The 21,841-nt window shown below is 46.7% G+C and overlaps 1 protein-coding gene across 1 annotated transcript in view; it reads right to left on the bottom strand.

Moving 5' to 3' along the window:
* Window positions 1-4,846: 4,846 nt before the first annotated feature.
* The window catches only part of LOC309797347 (protein FAM170A-like), a gene marked incomplete at both ends in the record, with an annotated part of 518,827 nt that continues 501,832 nt past the window's right edge, over window positions 4,847-21,841 (bottom strand). Inside the window, 2 exons of the mRNA XM_082645935.1 lie at window positions 4,847-4,868; window positions 5,956-6,098. Coding sequence (XP_082502061.1) covers window positions 4,847-4,868; window positions 5,956-6,098 — 165 coding nt within the window. The remainder of the gene's footprint in view (window positions 4,869-5,955; window positions 6,099-21,841) is intronic.

Here is a 21,841-nt window from a genome sequence, read left to right as displayed (position 1 = left end):
CGTGTTTGTGGGTAGCACACCATTAACTTCTCCCACCTAGTGGGGGTTTCAGTATCTGCAAAACAGCTCAAAGATATTGTTATGTGTATCCCTTAAGGGGGAACCAAGACCCTGCCCGAAGGCTGCACTAGTGTTTCTTTTGACTATTCCTCCCTTGTCTCGCATCCCCTCCCTTCTCTAATTAGCAACTGTTTGAACCTGCTCCTTGGAACTCAGGGAAGGTCATGGAGGCTGAATGAAGCCTATTTCCTGTAATCAAGAAATGGGGGACACCGATACAGGCTTTGTGCCCAGGAGCCCACAGGGTCCTGCTAGGGATCATCCTCAGTGCAAGGAGATGTGGAAAATCCAGAGATAAGGAATCATGGCCTCTTACTTTCCAAGGGCTCCTACTCTATGTTGTGGGGGAAATCAGACGCATTCATTAAGAGTCTGCCCGATTGAAGGATGTGAAAAGAGTTATCACAGAGGTACAACTAACATGCTGGGAAAATGTGTGGTCCATTCTCACTGGGATATCTGGAAGGGCTTCCTGTAGAAAGTGGGATTTTAATTGAACTTAAAAACAATTTGTACTTTGAAAAATTATGCTCTTGAAAGAAATGAGTTGAGCAAGCGCCTGTCCTCTGATGGAGGGAGAGAAGTCTGGCCTAGTTGAGTGGAGGCGGGAAGGTGAGTGTTACGCTTAGTCTGGAAAACTCGGCAGGGTCTTCAACCCTACGGGGCTTTGAACGTTCGGTTGACTCTTTTCGGTTTTCTTCTTCTCGCACTGGGAAGCCATTTAAGATTTAAGCAGGGGAATAATATTCTTAAAGAAAATAACTATGACCAGGATGAATTGAAGGGAGGGAGAAACGACATACTCATTTACCTACAATTTGGGGAAGAGAGGAAGATTATCTCTAATTCATTAGATGTGCATTGTATCAGCAGGAGGGAAATAAGCAGCATATCTTGATACACAAATCCTCCTCCCATATATGCATTCTTTTTCACCAGGGAGCAAGTATTTGGCAGCCAAGTTATCTTTAAAGTAATAATAAGAAAGCTATTTGGAATAAATGTTTCAGAACCATTTGTTACTTTACACAGACCTATGAGCAAGTAGGATTGAGCTAAAGCATTTACAGTGGTATGTGGTTCTGCAGGGGCCGCCACCCTATTATATATACTTATATCTTGGCTAAACTCCAGCTGTTGCCACTGCTATTAGTCAAAGAACTGAAGTGTCAACGAGCTAATCAAAATAACAAAGTGGGAGTCAAGAGTTTTTCCGCCTGTTTCCTAAAGTCTTAGGAAGATTGTTTCCTTTTTATTCCTTATATTCAGAACATAAAAGCCTCCCAGACATCTAATCTTTACTAGGTCAAACATTTCAAAAGGCAGTGGGATTATTTTCCAGTTGCTTTTCAGTTTAAGGCAAGTGTTTTAGGGGCTTCCAAAGCCTCCCTCCTGAATCCATTTATGAAAAAAAAAAAAACAAAAACAAAAAATGAAAGGCATTATTAACCCAACTACATTGTCTTGGTGTAAAAATCCTAACATATAGCATAGTGGGCAAAGGTTCTGAATCATGACCTAAGAGATGTGAGTTCTAGACCCAGTTTTGTGAATGCATAGCTTGGTGGTTTTGTCAAGTCTCCTATTTAACAGGGAGGGATTAGAATTTTTCTGTATCGTTTCTGTACTATTCAGTAGTATTGTTCACAATTACTTTTGCCTAAGGAGTTTAGAAAATGGAGAGACACATGATAATGTTGCAGGAAGAGGGACCTCTTCCAGGGCCCAAGAGTGGGCTCTTGTCTACCACTCAGAAAAGAATTTTCTGAGGAGACACACGTGCTGACAAAGCAACAGACTTTATTGGGAAGGGGGTGTCCGGGTGCAGAGCAGGAGGGGAAGGGAACCCAGGAGAACTGCTCTGCCATGTGGCTCGCAGTCTCAGGTTTTATGGTGATGGGGTTAGTTTCTGGGTTGTCTCCGGCCAGTCATTCTGACTCAGGATCCTTTCTGGTGGTGCACACATTGCTCAGCTAAGATAGGTTCCAGAGAGAAGGATTCTGGGAGGTTGGTAGGACATATGGACAGGAGTCTCCTCTCTCCTTTTGACCTTTCCCTAATTCTTCCGGTTGGTGGTAGTTGGTTAGTTCCGCGTTCCTTACCAGGACCTCCTGTTTTAAGATAACTCGTGAAAGTGGTTACTGTCGGGCCTGGTCAGGGCAGGCAGTTTTGGGCAGTGGTTTCCCTAAAAATAAGATTGTGGTCAACAATTTTGGGTGGAAGTGATGTGTGTTACTTTTGGGCGAGAACTCACACTGCCAGTGTGAGGCTCCAGAATTCTTTCTCTCTACAAAGATGACTGAGAGAGGTGGCTTTGTCAAGCTGGGGGCAGGAATAAGGAAAACGAAGAGCAGAACCCCTAGGCAGCCCATGATGGGCATGTACAACGAGCGGGAAATGAAACTTTGTTGTTTTAAACCACTGAGATTTGGAGGAATTATTCAAGCTTATTCCTTTTTGTTTGTTTGTTTGTTTGTTTGTTTTGCAATATGCGGGCCTCTCACTGCTGTGAGAGGAAGATAATAACAATGACAAGTAGCAAAACCTCTAAAATGGAGACTATACTCCATTATAGCAAATTAATGGGAGTGGGAAGCTCGGGCTCACAGTCCAGGACATAGAAATAAAAGCTGAGGATGCTCTGAGGCATCTCTTGGATCTCTATAAGCCTCCAGCATTTCTGCTGAGTAGGGTTGACAGATAAAATATAGGCTCTTCAGTTAAATATGAATGTCAGAAAAACAACGAGTACAGTTTTAAGGTAAGTATGCCCCAAATAGTTCATAGGATCTACTTATACTAAAAGTGATGACTTATTATCCATGTGAAGTTCAAGTTTAACTGGGTATCCTGTATTTTTATTTAGTAAAGGTGACAGCCCTACTGATGATCCACAATGAAGGCAGTTCAGGAACGGTACATGCTGGCTCTTGGACAGTCAAAAATGGCATCAGCAGATCCAGGTACAGTATGAAATTCTTTTTGGATGTAGCTCAGAAGCCATGGCCAGCCCTTGACTGCAAGTACTGCCTCGGGTTTCCCTGAGGTGGGGTAAACCTTCCTCTTAATGGCCTTTTAGTAAGTCTGGAAGACCATATCCAAGGGGAGCCCCAAAGTCAGTTTCATCCTCACAACCATGTGTCCAATTCCTGGAATTGGCTGCATGTGACTCACAAGAGCTGAGGAGGTTTGTGAAAATTGGGAGTGTCATAGCTTGAACCCTTTGTAGGTAAAGTTTTGGTGCTCTGAGAGTTTTAACAGGAGCAATGTGAAAGACTCCAGGTCCCCAGGGAGATAGAAACAATCCTGTTTTACTTCTGTGTATGTGACAAGTCTCTAATAGTTCACAGAGCAAATATCTGCTCTTAGAAAGACTGATCCAAGCTTGGATGTTTCTGGTGGCAAGGCAAGGCCGTGAGTCTGAAGTTGAACTTTTATGGTTGAGGAGACAATAAGGTGGTTAGAAGGTCAATCATGGAGGAGACGTTGGCTTCATCCATTGTGCAGGCTTGTATATGTGGTTCTATGTAGATTGTGTTTCAAAGGTGGAGCTTGTTTACAACTATGAACATTCTCCGATGTGCTTTTTGGAACTTCATTCCCAGAGCGTGAGCAGTGCCGAGGCTCTAGAAATGCCATGGATATTCTGAGCTGTCAGTGGCATTTCCCAGGTACTGTTCCCCTGGTGCCGCTCCTTGAAATGTCCAAAGGGATTATCATCTGTCTTGTGGCGGGTCCTAGCATTGTGAAAGGAAGCTGCTGCACCTGGCTCAGAGGATTTCGGATGTGGTGGGAGGAGTAGTAGTACTACGACTATAAATTGTATCACAGCATATCTATTCCATCTTGAGAGTGGGGTTGGGGGGTTATGCAGGGGGGCTTTTATTGTACTTTTATACATTGTACCCTTGAAACTAATTCAATTTTTTTAAATTAATTAATTTATTTTGGGCTGCATTGGGTCTTGTTGATGCTAGCGGGCGTTCTCTAGTTGCAGAGAGCGGGGGCTACTCTTGGCTGTGGTGCACGGGCTTCTCATTGCAGTGGCTTCTCTTGTTGCGGAGCATGGGCTCTAGGCATGCAGGCTTCTGTAGTTGTGGCACGTGGGCTCGGTAGATGTGGCACACGGGCTCTAGAGCGCAGGCTCAGTAGTTGTGGCGCGTGGGGTTTGTTACTCCATGGCACGTTGGATCTTCCCACACCAGGGCTCGAACCCATGTCCCCTGTATTCCCAGGCATATTCTTAACCCCTGCTCCCCCAGGGAGGCCCAATAATTCAGATTTTTATAAAGAGAAGATTCCTAATATTATTCCAAAATTTTAAAAATATGTAGTTGGATAACACTATGAAAAATTAACTGATATATTCTTTTTTTATTTCTCTTTGCTCCCTGGATTTTTTTCCTGATCCAGTCAGCTAGGCACTGTGAGTTCACTGCATTAGGAAGGTAAAGACTCATCAGAAATGAGGGAGAAAAAAAGAAAATTCTCAGGTTTGGAATGTTCAAAACAGAGGCCACAGTAGAACAGGTGAGAATTCTGTGAACAAAAAATAAATGTCGTCTCAAATGCAAAAAAGTATTCTCTGCACTGGGAGGCAGGAGAGGGAGGGAGGGAAGGACTGAAGGAGAGAGATCAGTGTGGCCAGGGACATGGAAACTGCTTGAGGACGATATGCCCAGGAAGAGAATCAGAATCTGGAGAAGATTCAGCCTGCACGGGATCTTTGCCTCCAGCCAGCACCCTCATGTCAGACCTCGGGAAATTCAGAGAGAGTGGGAGGAAGTCAGGAGGTCCACGCGCAGAGTCTGTGTGGCAGGGATAGTTGCCATTCCCTATTTGTGAGAAGTCCCCAGCAATTCCCTGGCCTCCTTCTGGAAAATGCTGGCGGACGTCTGAAGCGCTTATGTGAAAGCTTGTTCACAAACCTTGAAAGATACAGATGTAGCTGACAGATAGATGCATAGATAGAAAAATGTCATTAAATAAAAGCTCCAGGAAAGGTTTGGAAAATGCCCTTTATTGCATAGGACGTTCCTATTGTCATATGTTGTTAGACTGAGTGCCGGTCCCTGCATCCTCCTTCAGACCATGGCATTCTGTCTGCTACGCTCCCGAGGGTCCTTTCTTCTCCCTGGAAGGGATAAAGCAAATGAGGTAGAACAGGAAGAGACAAGAAGCACTCCAAGCTCTGCTGGTCAGGGTTACCCTCCAGCATTGCCTTAATGCTCAGAGCCACACACACCACAGTGAGCTTGGCTCCAGATCAACTACCACGCAACGAAGGTTCTGGAACATTTCCATATCTCGGGGGACCTCATTTCCACGTGACTCTCTTTCCTAGTCCCCTTTGTCACAGAAGGCTAGGTACAGTGGTCAGGGTGAGATCTCGGCTCAGGCCCAAGGCTCTCAGACCTCAAAGTTCTGGTCCTGCAAGGGCCCCTGTCCTCTCTTGAGACCACTCCTGGCTCTCTCTGCCGAGAAGGAGCTGCTGGCAGTACGTCCTCTAAGAGTTGAGGTCCATCGTGCAGACCCTGAGAAAACTCCTAGGAAAAGGCTCCACCTTCTTGTTTATGTCAAGAGAGGTCAATGCCTTTGTTAGTGCTGGGTGTGTCCCATTTGATGCAACTGCAGAGCCATTAGGTAAACCAGCACATGTGTGTGGCCCCTTCCCTTAGACTCCTCTGGGCCCTCGTGACATAGGCTCAGAAGACTGCCAGCCTCAAGCCTTACCTCTTCCAAGGGATGGCCACACCGTCTTCCAGGATCTTCGGTCCCATGAATCTCAGTTGCTGTTTGGAACTCAAAGGAGAGAAAAGACCCTGCCTGCGGGGTCTCTTTGGGCTGGGGCCTTCCCCCGTGTGCTGCTCTCCCTCATTCTCCTTTTCTTCTTGCTTCTCTTCCTCCTCCTCCTCCTCCTCCTCCTCCTCCTCCTCCTCCTCAGGGGTGCTCTCGGATTGCACATTGCCCATCCACTGGGCCATGTTGAGATGAAAGACACGGCAGCTGAAGCCCTGCAGGACGCCGAACTTCACGTGCTGCTGGAGGATCTCCAAGGTGGGGAAGACCCGGCAGCAGGCCATGCACCTGAAGCCGGTCTCCATGGTAAGCATCCAGTCCGCTGTCTTGGCGCTGGGTCTCTCCTCGACGGCAGGTGGCCCTGATGGGCTGCCTGGCTCTGCCCTTTCCTCATACTCTTTCTCCTCCCCAGTGGGCTCACTGTCAGACAGGAGGCTTTCGGTGGACACATCAGAAGAGGGGTCAGTGTCTACTGCACACACATCCTCAGGAAGGGTCACTTCTTCTATCGTCAGCTGCTTTTCAGGCAACTCCAAGGGTTTCTTTGTCTTCCAGGAGACAGCGACACCCTTGTTCACTTGTACCTGCATGTAGTATATTTTCATGCCCCTTTCCTCTTTGTCTGGGTGCAGATAGTTCTTACAGGGTGAAGAGGGTGAGGAGGAGACACAGTGTAATGGGGAAGCGGTCTCTCCTTCTTCCTGATCCTGGGATAGGGGTGGTCTAGGCTGGGCAGTGTCTCGATGAAATCTCCGGATTCCTGAAAAAGGAAATGAAAATCATAATAACATGCATGGGCCATGCTGGAAGCTGAGGGAGCAGGTGTGGTAGACGAGAGAGGGACATTGGCACGACATAGCTATGTCGTGAGCTTGGTGTCTGTTGGCCGTAGGACGGAGTGGTGTATCGGGTGTCATCTGTGGGCTTTTCATGTGCATGGAGGTGGGATACTGGAGCGGTGTCTGTATACAGGGCTGTGGAGTATGGTGGTGAGGGCTGCAGTATGTGAGGGATGCGGCTGGATGAGTGTACGACGAGGAGTGTGAGTTTGGGAATATCGGTGGTGCATTCCTTGTGGAACGGGGCTGTGGTGCAGGAGAGTACTGTGGAGCACGTGCTTGGGGTTGATGTGCACTGAGAAGGGCTGTGCCTGGAGGGCGCGTGTATGTGTGAGCTGTGTACACCTGAGCTGGATGGTCCTGCTCTCAGGCTGGAGGTGTATGATGCAGAACTCTGTCCTTCTCTGGAAGCAAAGGCAAAGACAAAGCCTACATTTTCCTCTGAAGATGCTTAATCTGGTCCCTCTTCCCTCCACCTCAAGCCCAGACCTTTCCGGCCCCTGCTCCTTGACTTCCCCACCATGGTAGTAGCAGTATTCACGCACAGACACCCAGATTCAGCTGGCATCCATGCCCTCGGAACAGCTCAGCCATCCTGCCCAGGCTCCTCCACAGAGCCCTCATCACCTCTGATGACCCTGGATTTCCTCTCAGCCTCCCTGGGATCTGTGTGCCTCCTGCCTCACAGCCAAGCACCCCCTCACATGAGGAGCCCCGCGCCCTTACCAGCGTAGCTGAGCTTGCGCAGAGTAGAAGTACAGAAGAAGTATTTAGAGGCAGAGGAGACCTCCCCTGCACCTGGGCTGCAGCCTTGGGCCACCACAGTGGATCCAAGCCGAGGGGGATCCTCTTGTGACTTCGAGATTCCTGAGGGAGGAATGAAAGGCTCAGGGTGGGTTCATCAGTCCTCTGTCCACAAATATTTACTGAGTGTGTGACACGTGTCAAGTGCAGTGAATACACACATTTGAGTGTGGTTCCCAGTGGATCCTCCAGGATTTAATTCCAATCAATACTTATTCTCTCACTGTCTAGTTGGTAATGTAGGCCTCGGTGGTGACTGTGAGTGTGTGGGAAGAGTGAGTGATGTGTATCAGTTAAGTCTGTGGTAAGTGTGGGGTTGGCATGGGGAGCACAGTGCAGACGTGTCTATCTGTGTCTGTGGCCTTTGTGTGCATGGTTTCTGTTCACAAGTCAGGAATTCTGGGACATGTAACTTTTCCTCATTACATGGTGTGGCTTGTATTTATGGTGTGTGTTCATTCATTCATTCACCAAGATTCAGTAAGCAGCTACTCCTGTGTATCCGGCACTCTTCCATTGTTGTAGTCTTTGGTAATGCTGCACATTCTAGTAGGGGAAGACACACACTAAACAAAACTACAATAAATATATAATACATCAGCCGGTGGTAAGTATATAAGGGTTGCCAGACTTAGCGAACAAGAATACAAGGCACCCAGTTAAATTTCAGTTTCAGATAAACCCAGAATAATTTTTTAGTGTAAATATTCCCATGCAGTATTTGGTCTGACTTAGTATTAGTGTAAGTATGGACCATACAATATGTGGGACATACGGATACTGAAAAATTACTTGTTGTTTATCTGGAATTCAAATTGAACTGGATAGCCCATATTTTCTCTGGGAATCCTGACATGGGTTACTGAGACTGTGGTTTACTGTGGTTTGTACAAAGCGGGTCTGGCATTACTCAAGAATGTGTTATAAGGGTGGTGTGTATGACACGTGACTGGTTCTTATAGAGGTATTTAGAGATGGCTGAAGTTAGCTGTGTTTGTGCAAGAGTTGAGGAGATACATGTATATATAGTGTGTGTGTGTGTGTGTGTGTGTGTCCTATATATATAGTGTGTGTGTCTATATATATATCTCATCTCCAGCGTTTGGTGTTGGAGGAGAGGATTGTGATACAGGTGGTTTGTATGAGAACGTAGTATAGGAGGGATGCGTGTATATACCTGCATGTGCTGTGTGTGGTTTACTAAGGAAGTTATATGTGGGGTGTGTGATATTTTTGCTGTATTAGAGTGTACATGGGTTTATGAGATTCTGTCTCATAAAACACCCCTAACAAGAATTCTGTATACACTCTTACGTACACCGAGTGTCAGCCAGGTCCAGGCAGGGTGAGAAGAACTTTACCACGCAGACTTTATATCTGGTAAGCACTCTACCCCCATTCATCTCGCTCTTCTCTGCACTACCACACACACACACGCACACACACACACACACACACACTCACTCTCTCACACACACACACACAGGAACATAGAGCAAAATATTCTGAATGGTCAGGGGCAGTCATTGCCTTCCCCAGCCTGTCCCAGCCACTGCCTGGAAATCTGCCTGCTGTCTAGAGCTCCATTCCCAGGGCCCATCCTACAGTCTCCAGGGCCCTGGGCCTGGTAGGAGCTACTGAGCTCTAATCTGGGGCAGAGGCCTCTAGCTGGAGCTCTGGGGTGACCACCCCTCTCCCAGGGCAAGCTACTCGCCTACATTTAATGCATGCAGGCACCACGTGGCCCGTGGCTCTCAGAGCCCCCCGCAGGACACTGAGGCCCTTTCTCACCCCCGCTCATGCGGTCTCAGTCTCTGGAAAACCCTTCCCTTCCCTTGATCTCCTTTGGGAAATTCTTCCTGTTGAAGGAATAAATCCTCCTTGCTTTCAATATGACACCATCCCTAGACAAACAATCTTCTTTCAAAGTGCATTCCACTTGTCAAGATATTTTTCAACAGGGCCTTCAACTCATGGGGCTTCTCTTTCCACTTTGGTTAAAGAGGCCAAGCAACTCATGGGTCTCTCTCAGCATCCTTGCATCCTTCACATCCCCCACCTCATGACCCCAGGGAAAGATCCAAGAGAATAAGAGAGAAATCGGGGACTGAGAAAAGCTGCACCTCTAGGTCTGTGCAAGCAGGATGCAGCCTGCTGTGAGTCCGACAAACCTCCAGGCCGGGCTGCCTCAGGAGAGAGTCCTCAGACCAGCGGAGCTGACCTCCCATCTCCCAGGGGGCATCTGGCCGTTCTGTGCCGTCTCACACCACAGGGGACCTCCCGATAGATATGGCAGCATCAGGGAGATAAGGTCTCTCGCTCCCTGCTTCACAGGTGACACGTTCTCAGTCCCCCGCTTCCTAGAGAAGGTTCAGTTTGGCAGAAACCCATGTGCCCCAGACAAGTTGCCCCCCACATACCTCCTCCGTTCTCGGTAGTTTCCTGGGACTCTTCATTTTCCAGATGTTTCCTCTTTTGTCGCCGTTCCATCGTACCAACTAGAAGTCTCCCTTAGAAGATGCCTCAAGAGATGTCCAACTCCTCCTCTTCCCTACAGGTTGGCCCTTCTTGGCTCTTGGGCAATCCGTTGAAATGATTCAATACAAATAAAAATGGTCAAGTCTCCTAAATGGCTGAAAAACTTGTACCACTTAGTGAACCAGCAGTACTGCTTAGTGCTCACCAGGGCTGTTATGTTTGCAAGGTTGCCAGGCGCACAGTGGAATTCTGTGACCTCAGTGATGACATCAGAGCATTCGGTGGACCTAGGTTGAGCACAGTGTCTGCAGTAGCACACGCCCCATTTTCAAGAACATTTCCTTTTTCCCAGCTGAAGCTTTCCCGTGAAAGGGAAAGGTTCATACCATATCTATTATAAATTGTATCATACCATGTCTATTATAAAATTCACATTTTGATTGGAGATCTTTTAATGTCTTTTCTAGAGAGATTTAATATGAATATTTTAAATGGTCTCCAGTTTCCCTGTGGATTATTGACATTTTAAACTCTGCACTTCAATTTTCCCTCAATACGTGTAATTTTGTCATGGCTATTTCTGTACTTAAAGATGAGGAACTATATAATTGATTTCTTCATTTTTTCCCCATCTCTTTCCAAGGTACTGCATTTGATTGTGTCTTGCGACTGAGTGAAAAATGCTAGTCCTTGAGTCAGGACATTGGGCACTTTAGCAAGTAACTCAAACTATCTGGGCTTCAGCTTCTGCATGTGCGATCAAGAGGCTTGGACTAGCTGACTTTTCAAATGCTGGGTTTCTTTGATTCACTCTCACTTACAGATCTGCTCCTTAAGAAGAGGGTCTGTTCTCATAAAGTAACAACAGTCTTTTCCTAACCTTGGGTTGGGCGGAGTTTATCTGTTCGTACTCAGTTTGTCAGTTTTATTGCCTTCTACATATGCTTAGCTCTAAATAATTTATATGGCTCTTGTGACTATTTTTAGATCTTTTTTTTTCTTATTTTTCTTTTACAGTTTCTAATTTGTTATCGCCAGTGTAGAGGAGCCTGATTGACTTTTAAAATTTATTGATCTTGTATGTGTGTGCCTTGTTGAACCGTCTTATTAGTTCCTGCTAGTTTATCTGTGGGTACATTTGGGTCTCCTAGATAAATGAGCATATTAAATGTAAATAATGTGTTCTTTGGATAAAGTTTATTTTCTTGCATCTCTATATATAGAAGCAATATGTTGAATTGATTTAAATATTTAAATACTTACATACCTGTTATCACAATCTAACATTCTTTATCTTATTTTCTTTCACTCAATATTATGTTTTCAAGATTTATCCACGTGAATCCATATAGATCTAGGTCTTTGATTTTTGACTGTTTGATATTATTTGATCACATGCATATAGCATCATTTATTTTCCATTCAAGCATTATTGGACAATTGGATTGTTTCCCTCCCTTCTCTAGAACAAACAACATTTCCTAGAATATCCCTGAAGATGTCTGACAGTCGAGAAGGGCCAGGCTGCCCGAAGGATTGCTACTTGCTTTTAGCCACCTTCCAACAGGCCGTCTCCAGCCAGCAATTTGAAGCACCGCTGAAATGAGAACTGCCCCAAATATGAAGATCTTAGGAGCTTCCTAGAAGGTGGGAGGTTAATGATAGGCATCCTGCTGGGATCCCAAGGCAGTCTGAGCTGGCCTGAAGCTCATCTTCCTCCTCCACATCTCAAGAGAAATGTGGAGGAAAGAAGACTTCAAAAACTGTGAGCAGGCAGAGGGAGAGATATTGGGGGCCAAAGCTGTAACTGAGGTCTTGGAGTGGGCTGTGAGCACGCAGAGCCTCTAGAGAGCCAGGCTCTGCCTTCTGAGAACTTCTCCCCTAAGGCTGCTCATAATTCACGTGATACCAGCCATATAGAGCCGACTTGGCCCACACTGTCACACAAAGCCTTATCAGAATCTCTTCTTCTTCATACACTCTTGTGTCTGTTACTTGGTTATTGCCTTTGGTACTCCACTGATGTGAACCACAGTCGCCAGGGTATGGAGGACACTAGTGACCCATCTTGCTCTGTGGCCTCCGTCCACAGCTTGAGGGTAAGGGAAGAGGCCAAATGAAGGTCAAGAATGAAAGATGGAGTTTGAAGAGAAGACCTGAGTTAAGGGTGTCTTCTCAAATCCTGATTACTGAAATGTAGCTCCAATACCTGAAGTCCTGCTTGTTCTCAAGGCTGACCGCGGGGCTGGGTGCACTCAGTGAAGGAACCGTATACACTTAGTATTTCCTTGCTTGCTCACACTTGCCCTCCTCTGATACACCCTCTGCAAGACTGATCTTCCCCTGAAACAACTTTCCACCTGCCACTGTCATCTCATGAACATTTGCTTCCCCTTCCTAGTGTCCCCCTAGAATGCCATTGCAGCCAATTCATAATTTGATAATCATGCTGCTTACCATAGTCTCAGCAACTTCTGATAAATTTTATTCACTTTATTCCATAGTCTTCACCCATCAATAATCTTCCTTAACTTCCTAGCTGCAGGTTAACCCATTCGGAATCATTTCTTTTTCTTTCTCTTCTTTGACAAATCCTTTCTATCTTTTAAGGTCATTTTCTTGTCTCTCTACCATCTTGCCTTCATGAACTCTTTTTTTTTTTTTTTCGTTTATGTAACCTTTCAATCTCCTTCCCCAATTTCCTCATAAACATTGAGAGTTCATTCCTCACCCGTTAGACAGCGGTTTATGAATGGCCAGGCATAATGGACTCAGAATGAGTTGGCAACCCCGAGGTACCTGTCTTGCTGGGGAGCCACAGGTGAAGGGCTGTCTGCTGGACACATGTTTGCATGGAGTCAGGCTGAGTGGCCTCAGGGTGTTTGCCCTGCACTTGTGTGTGTTTCTCCCTAGTTGGTTTCCTTGTCCAGCCACCTGTGACCTCCCTCCATCCAGCCCAGGGAATCCTTCTCATCACAGGGGTAGGATGTTTGTCTCATTTTCCATCACATCCTTTCCCCAAAGTTTGGTTGTGAGTTGTTCCCATTCCAAAGACCTTTCCTCTTTGAAGAGAAAAGAGAAAATCTTTTCTCTCCTTTCCTCTCACTTCACTTCTGCTCTATTATCTCCTCCATCCAGAATGGCCCACTGACTCACATGGGTGTAGATCCGAAGATGGCAAGAACTGCCAGCAATTCTGAGATAATAATACGGATGGATCAGGAAAACTTGAAAACCTTTATCCCGCCACATTAAAAAAAATTGCACTTCCAGTGTATTCAGAGTCTCAGTGTATTAACACAAATGATAGAGAAATTGAATGACACTCAAGTTTTTCTTTCCTCCTTTCCTGATTTATTCTAATCTTCCATGCTAACATGATGAACTATTTGTTAGGTAAAGTTTCAGACATTTTCTACCCATGCACACTTTTCTTCTTTTCACATAAGAGTGTGAACTAGGTCACTTTCAACATGCTGTGATTCTGTGATGCACTGTCTCCCACCGAGTCATCCACTGATAAAGTCATCTGTTTCACGGAGAACTATTTCCAATAGCTAATAGCCAATGTCTGTGGAGTGCTTACTCTGTGTCGGTTTCTTGTAACTACTTTACAGATCATTTGTACAACGTACCCATGGACCAGGTACAATTATGACCCCCAAGTGACAGATAAGTGCAGATAAGTACACATAAATACAGAGGCCAAGCGACTTGCCCAAGACACTGGAGCAAATCAAAATCCATGCCTCTGTAATCATTTTGCTCTATTGCCTCTGTCTGGGACGCTTGATGATTTGGCAAATAAAACCTTAAATAGCATGTTCCATTTTTATATCTGTGACACAAGCGTGGGGCTGTGATATGGGGTAACTAACCTGACTACTTTTGAAAACCCTTATGCACCTGGATGAAAGTAAGCCAGGGACTGCAAGCTATAGATTTAAGGTTTCCTACCAACTTTTAAAAATAGCTTCTTGAATGCAATTTACGTAGTGTCAAGTCTAGGATGTAGTCCAAATAGTAACAGAAAAATGGAGATATGTAGAAAAATACTTAAAGTTGACAAGTATTGGGAGTGTAGTGTTTTGGGGGCCAGTGTGTCGACCACAGGAAAACTTGCTGTTTCCATCCCAAAGGGAAGAGCCGTACGTTGCAACTGCCAAGGTCCCTGGGGCAGCAAGTGTGCTCACTGCTTAGTAAAGAAGCATCCTCAGTTTGATAGAATCATATGGGAGCCTTACATTTGGTTAGCAGATCTACCTTCTTGATGTAATAATATTTTCAGGGTGTGGGAGGGTATCAAGCTCTGAAAATACCCTTGGAGAGATTTGCTTATTAAGTTTGGCTTTTTCAATCTCCCTACTACTTCTTGACTAAACACCAGGCGGTTTCCTTCACTTTTCAGAACCATGTTGTTTTTCCCTTGTCTAATGAACTTTGAAATACTTTTGGATGAGCTATTAAGTTTGGGAGAAAATAAACATCTCTTTAAAATAAGGAAGATAATAACAATGACAAGTAGAAAAAGCTCTAAAACAGAGAATATCCTCCATTCTAGCCAAAGACTGGGAGTGGAAGGTGCGTGCTCGCTGTCCAGGACGTAGAAATAAAAGCTGAGGAGGCGCTGAGGCGTCTCCCGGATCTCTATGAGCCTCCATCATTTCTGAAGGGTAGGGTTGACAGATAAAATAGAGGCTGTTTAGTTAAATATGAATGTCAGAAAAACAACAAGTATATTTTTAAGATAAGTATGCCCCAAATAGTTTATAGGATCTACTTATACTAAAAATAATGACTTATTATTCATGTGAAGTTCAAGTTTAACTGGGTATCCTGTACTTTTATTTACTAAATCTGACAGGCCTACTGATGATCCACAATGGAGGCAGTTGAGGAGCGGTACATGCTGGCTCTCGGACAGTCAGAAATGGCTTCAGCAGATCCAGGTACAGTATGAAATTCTTTTTGGATGTAGCTCAGAAGCCATGGCCAGCCCTTGACTGCAAGTACTGCCTCGGGTTTCCCTGAGGTGGGGTAAACCTTCCTCTTAATGGCCTTTTGGTAAGTCTGGAAGACCATATCCAAGGGGAGCCCCAAAGTCAGTTTCATCCTCACAACCATGTTTCCAATTCCTGGAATTGGCTGCATGTGACTCACAAGAGCTGAGGAGGTTTGTGGAAATTGGGAGTGTCATAGCTTGAACCCTTTGTAGGTAAAGTTTTGTTGTTGTGAGAGTTTTAACAGGAGCAATGTGAAAGACTCCAGGTCCCCAGGTAGATAGAAATAATCCTGTTCTACCTGTGTGTATGTGACAAGTCTCTAATAGTTCAGAGAGCAAGTATCTGGTCTTAGAAAGACTGATCCAAGCTTGGATGTTTCTGGCGACAAGGCAAGGTCCTGAGTTTCAAGTTCACCTTTTATGGTTGAGGAGACAATAAGGTGGTCAGAAGGGAAATCATGGAGGAGACCTAGGCTTCATCCATTGTGCAGGCTTGTATATGTGGTTCTATGTAGATTGTGTTTCATAGGTGGAGCTTGTTTACAACTATGAACATTCTCCGATGTGCTTTTTGGACCTTCATTCCCAGAGCGAGAGAAGTGCCGAGGCTCTAGAAATGCCATGGATATTCTGAGCTGTCAGTGGCATTTCCCAGGTACTGCTCCCCTGGTGCCGCTCCTTGAAATGTCCAAAGGGATTATCATCTGTCTTGTGGCGGGTCCTAGCATTGTGAAATGAAGCTGCTGCACCTGGCTCAGAGGATTTCGGATGTGGTGGGAGGAGTAGTAGTACTACGACTATAAATTGTATCACAGCATATCTATTCCATCTGGAGAGTGGGGTTGGGGGGTTATGAAGGGGGGCTTTTATTGTACTTTTATACATTGTACCCTTGAAACTAATTCAATTTTTTAAAATTAATTAATTTATTTTGGGCTGCATTGGGTCTTTGTTGCTGCTAGCGGGCGTTCTCTAGTTGCAGTGAGCCGGGGCTCTTCTTGGCTGTGGTGCACGGGCTTCTCATTGCAGTGGCTTCTCTTGTTGCGGAGCATGGGCTCTAGGCACGCAGGCTTCCGTAGTCGTGGCACGTGGGCTCGGTTGATGTGGCACACGGGCTCTAGAGCGCAGGGTCAATAGTTGTGGCGCGCGGGCTTAGTTTCTCCGTGGCACGTGGGATCTTCCCAGACCAGGGCTCGAACCCATGTCCCCTGCATTCGCAGGCATATTCTTAACTACTGCTCCACCAGGGAAGCCCAATAATTCAGTTTTTTATAATGAGAAGGTTCCTAATATTATTCCAAAATTTTAAAAATATGTAGTTGGATAACACTATGAAAAATGAACTGATATATTCTTTTATTATGTCTCTTTGCTCCCTGGATTTTTTTTCCTCATCCAGTCAGCTAGGCACTGTGAGCTCACTGCATTAGGAAGGTAAAGACTCAGAAGAAATGAGGGAGAAAAAAGAAAATTCTCAGCTTTGGAATGTTCACAACGGAGGCCACAGTAAAACAGGTGAGAATTCTGTGAACAAAAAATAAATGTCGTCTCAAATGCAAAAAAGTATTCTCTGCACTGGGAGGCAGGAGAGGGAGGGAGGGAAGGACTGAAGGAGAGAGATCAGTGTGGCCAGGGACATGGAAACTGTGCTTGAGGACGATAGGCCCAGGAAGAGTATCAGAATCTGGAGAAGGTTCAGCCTGCACGTGATCATTGCCTCCAGCCAGCACCCTCATCTCAGACGTTGGGAAATTCAGAGAGAGAGTGGGAGTACGTCAGGAGGGCCACGCACAGAGTCTGTGTGGCAGGGGTTGTGGCTGTTCCCTGTTTGTGAGGAGTCCCCAGCAATTTGCAGGCCTCTTCTGGAAAATGCTGGTGGACGTCTCTAGTGCTTATGTGAAAGATTGTTCACATACCTTGAAAGATACAGATGTAGATGACAGATAGATGCATAGATAGAAAAATGTCATTAAATCAAAGCTCCAGGAAAGGTTTGGAAAATGCCCTTTATTGCATAGGACGCTTCTATTGTCATATGATGTTAGACTGAGTGCCGGTCCCTTCATCCTCCTTCAGACCACGGCATTCTGTCTGCTACTCTCCCGAGGGTCCTTTCTTCTCCCTGGAAGGGATAAAACAACTGAGGTAGAACAGGAAGAGACAAGAAGCTCTCCAAGCTCTGCTCGTCAGGGTTACCCTCCAGCATTGCCTTAATGTTCAGAGCCACACACACCACAGTGAGCTTGGCTCCAGATCAACTACCACGCAACGAAGGTTCTGGAACATTTCCATATCTCGGGGGACCTCATTTCCACGTGACTCTCTTTCCTATTCCCCTTTGTCACAGAAGGCTAGGTCCAGTGGTCAGGGTGAGATCTCGGCTCAGGCCCAAGTCTCTCAGACCTCAAAGTTCTGGTCCTGCAAGGGCCCCTGTCCTCTCTTGAGACCACTCCTGGCTCTCTCTGCCGAGAAGGAGCTGCTGGCAGTACGTCCTCTAAGAGTTGAGGTCCATCATGCAGACCCTGAGTAAACTCCTAGGAAAAGGCTCCACCTTCTTGTTTACATCAACAGAGGTCAATGCCTTTGTTAGTGCTGGGTGTGTCCCATTTGATGCAACTGCAGAGCCATTAGGTCAACCAGCACATGTGTGCGGCCCCTTCCCTTAGACTCCTCTGGGCCCTCGTGACATAGGCTCAGAAGACTGCCAGCCTCAAGCCTTACCTCTTCCAAGGGACGGCCACACCGTCTTCCAGGATCTTCTGTCCCATGAATCTCAGTTGCTGTTTGGAATTCAAAGGAGAGAAAAGACCCTGCCTGAGGGGTCTCTTTGGGCTGGGGCCTTCCCCCGTGGGCTGCTCTCCCTCATTCTCCTTTTCTTCTTGCTTCTCTTCATCCTCCTCCTCCTCCTCCTCCTCCTCCTCCTCAGGGGTGCTCTCAGATTCCAGATTGCCCATCCACTGGGCCATGTTGAGATGAAAGACACGGCAGCTGAAGCCCTGCAGGACACCGAACTTCATGTGCTCCTGGAGGATCTCCAAGGTGGGGAAGACCCGGCGGCAGGCCATGCACCTGAAGCCGGTCTCCATGTTCAGCATCCAGTCCGCTGTCTTGGCGCTGGGTCCCTCCTCGACGGCAGGTGACCCTGATGGTCTGCCTGGCTCTGCGCTTTCCTCATACTCTTTCTCCTCCCCAGTGGGCTCACTGTCAGACAGGAGGCTTTCGGTGAACACATCAGAGGGGCAAGTGCCTACTGGGCACGCATCCTCAGGAAGGGTCACTTCTTCTATCGTCAGCTGCTTTTCAGGCAACTCCAAGGGTTTCTTTGTCTTCCAGGAGACAGCGACACCCTTGTTCACTTGTACCTGCATGTAGTATATTTTCATGCCCCTTTCCTCTTTGTCTGGGTGCAGATTGTCCTTACAGGGTGAAGAGAGTAAGGAGGAGACACAGTGTGATGGGGGAGCAGTCTCCCCTTCTTCCTGAACGTGGGCTAGGGTTGCTGTAGGCCAGGCAGTGTCTCGAAATCTCCGCATTCCTGAAAAAGGAAATTAAAACCATAATAACATGCATGGGCCATGCCGGAAGTGAGGGAGCAAGTGTGGTAGACGAGAGAGGGACATTTGCATGATGTAGCTATGTCGTGAGCTTGGTGTCTGTTGGCTGTAGGATGGAGCGGTGTATCTGGTGTCATCTGTGGGCATTTCATGTGCGTGGGGGGGATACTGGAGCGGTGTCTGTATACAGGGGTGTGGAGTATGGTGGTGAGGGCTGTGGTATGTGAGGGATGCGGCTGGATGCGTGTACGACGAGGAGTGTGATTTTGGTAATATCGGTGGTGCATTACTTGTGGAATGGGGCTGTGGTGCTTGGGGTTTATGTGTGCTCTGAGAAGGGCTGTGCCTGGAGGGCAGATGTATGTGTGAGCTGTGTGGACCTGAGCTGGATGGTCCTGCTCTAAGGCTGGATGTGTATGATGCAGAAATCTGTCCTTCTCTGGAAGCAAAGGCAAAGACCAAGCCTGCATTTTCCTCTGAGGATGCTTAATCTGGTCCCTCTTCCCTCCACCTCAAGCCCAGACCTTTCCGGCCCCTGCTCCTTGACTTCCCCTCCATGGTAGTAGCAGTATTCACACCGCCCCCACAGACTCAGCTGGCATCCACACCCTCGGAACAGCTCAGCCATCCTGCCCAGGCTCCTCCACAGAGCCCTCATCACCTCTGATGACCCTGGATTTCCTCTCAGCCTCCCTGGGATCCTTGTGCCACCTGCCTCACAGCCAAGCACCCCCTCACCTGAGGAGCCCCCCACCCTTACCAGCGTAGCTGAGGTTGCGTGGAGTAGAAGTACAGAAGAAGTATTTAGAGGCAGAGGAGACCTCCCCTGCCCCTGGGCTGCAGCCTTGGGCCACCACAGTGGATCCAAGCCGAGGGGGATCCTCTTGTGACTTCGAGATTCCTGAGGGAGGAATGAAAGGCTCAGGGTGGGTTCATCAGTCCTCTGTCCACAAATATTTACTGAGTGTGTGACACGTGTCAGGTGCAGTGAATACACACAGTTGAGAGTGTGGTTCCCAGTGGATCCTCCAGGATTTAATTCCAATCAATACTTATTCTCTCACTGTCTAGTTGGTAATGTAGGCCTCGGTGGTGACTGTGAGTGTGTGGGAAGAGTGAGTGATGTGTATCAGTTAAGTTTGTGGTAAGTGTGGGGTTGGCATGGGGAGCACAGTGCAGACGTGTCTATCTGTGTCTGTGGCCTTTGTGTGCATGGTTTCTGTTCACAAGTCAGGAATTCTGGGACATGTAACTTTTCCTCATTACATGGTGTGGCTTGTATTTATGGTGCGTGTTCATTCATTCATTCACCAAGATTCAGTAAGCAGCTACTCCTGTGTATCCGGCACTCTTCCATTGTTGTAGTCTTTGGTAACGCTGCACATTCTAGTAGGGGAAGACACACACTAAACAAAACTACAATAAATATATAATACATCAGCTGATGGTAAATATATAAGGGTTGCCAGACTTAGTGAACAAGAATACAAGGCACCCAGTTAAATTTCAGTTTCAGATAAACCCAGAATAATTTTTTAGTGTAAGTATTCCCATGCAGTATTTGTTCTTACTTAGTTTTACTCTAAGTAGGGCCCATACAATATTTGGGACATACTGATACTGAAAAATTACTTGTTCTTTATCTGGAATTCAAATTAAACTGGATAGCCCATATTTTCTCTGGCAATCCTGACATGGGTTACTGAGACTGTGGTTTACTGTGGTTTATACAAAGCGGGTGTGGCATTAATCAAGAATGTGTTACAAGTGTGGTGTGTATGACACGTGACTGGTTCTTACAGAGGTATTTGGTGATGGCTGAAGTTAGCTGAGTTTGTGCGAGAGTTGTGGAGATACATATATATATATATAGTGTGTGTGTGTTTGTCCTATATATATAGTGTGTGTGTCTATATACATATCTCATCTCCAGCGTTTGGTGTTGGAGGAGAGGATTGTGATATAGGTGGGTTGTATGAGAACGTAGTATAGGAGGGATGCGTGTATATACCTCCATGTGTCGTGTTTGGTTTACTAAGGGAGTTATATGTGGTGTGTGTGATATTTTTGCTGTATCAGAGTGTACATGGGTGTATGAGTTACTGTCTCATAAAACACCCCTAACAAGAATTCTGTATACACTCTTACGTACACCGAGTGTCAGCTAGGTCAGGCAGGGTGACAAGAAATTTACCACGCACACTTTATATCTGGTAAGCACTCTACCCCCATTCATCTTGCTCTTCTCTGCACTACCACACACACACACACACACACACACACACACACACACACACACAGGAACATAGAGCAAAATATTCTGAATGGTCAGGGGCAGTCATTGCCTTCCCCAGCCTGTCCCAGCCACTGCCTGAAAGTCTGCCTGCTGTCTAGAGCTCCATTCCCAGGGCCCATCCTACAGACTCCAGGGCCCTGGGCCTGGTAGGAGCTACTGGGCTCTAATCTGGGGCAGAGGCCTCTAGCTGGAGCTCTGGGGTGACCACCCATCTCCCAGGGCAAGCTACTCGCCTCCATTTAATGCACGCAGAAACCACGTGGGCCGTGGCTCTCAGAGCTCCCCGCAGGACCCTGAGGACATTTCTCACCCCTGCCCATGCGGTCTCAGTCTCTGGAAAACCCTTCCCTTCCCTTGATCTCCTTTGGGAAATTCTTCCTGTTGAAGGAACAAATCCTCCTTGCTTTCAATATGACACCATCCCTAGACAAACAATCTTCTTTCAAAGTGCATTCCACTTGTCAAGATATTTTTCAACAGGGCCTTCAACTCATGGGGCTTCTCTTTCCACTTTGGTAAAAGAGGCCAAGCAACTCATGGGTCTCTCTCAGCATCCTTGCATCCTTCACATCCCCCACCTCATGACCCCAGGGAAAGATCCAAGAGAATAAGAGAGAAATCGGGGACTGAGAAAAGCTGCACCTCTAGGTCTGTGCAAGCAGGATGCAGCCTGCTGTGAGTCCGACAAAGCTCCAGGCCCGGCTGCCCCAGGAGAGAGTCCTCAGACCAGAGGAGCTGACCTCCCATCTCCCAGGGGACATCAGGCCGTCTGTGCCGTCTCACACCACAGGGACCCTCCGGATAGATACGGCAGCATCAGTGAGACAAGGTCTCTCGCTCCCTGCTTCACAGGTGACACGTTCTCAGTCCCCCGCTTCCTAGAGAATGTTCAGTTTGGCAGTAACCCATGTGCCCCAGCCATGTTGCCCCCCACATACCTCCTCCGTTCTCGGCAGTTTCCTGGGACTCTTCATTTTCCAGATGTTTCCTCTTTTGTCGCCGTTTCATC

Source organism: Mesoplodon mirus (genome assembly GCF_964341445.2).
Source record: "Mesoplodon mirus genome assembly, contig: HAP1_SCAFFOLD_330, whole genome shotgun sequence".
Classification (NCBI taxonomy): Eukaryota; Metazoa; Chordata; class Mammalia; order Artiodactyla; family Ziphiidae; genus Mesoplodon; species Mesoplodon mirus.
This window is presented reverse-complemented; position numbering and strand designations above follow the sequence as displayed.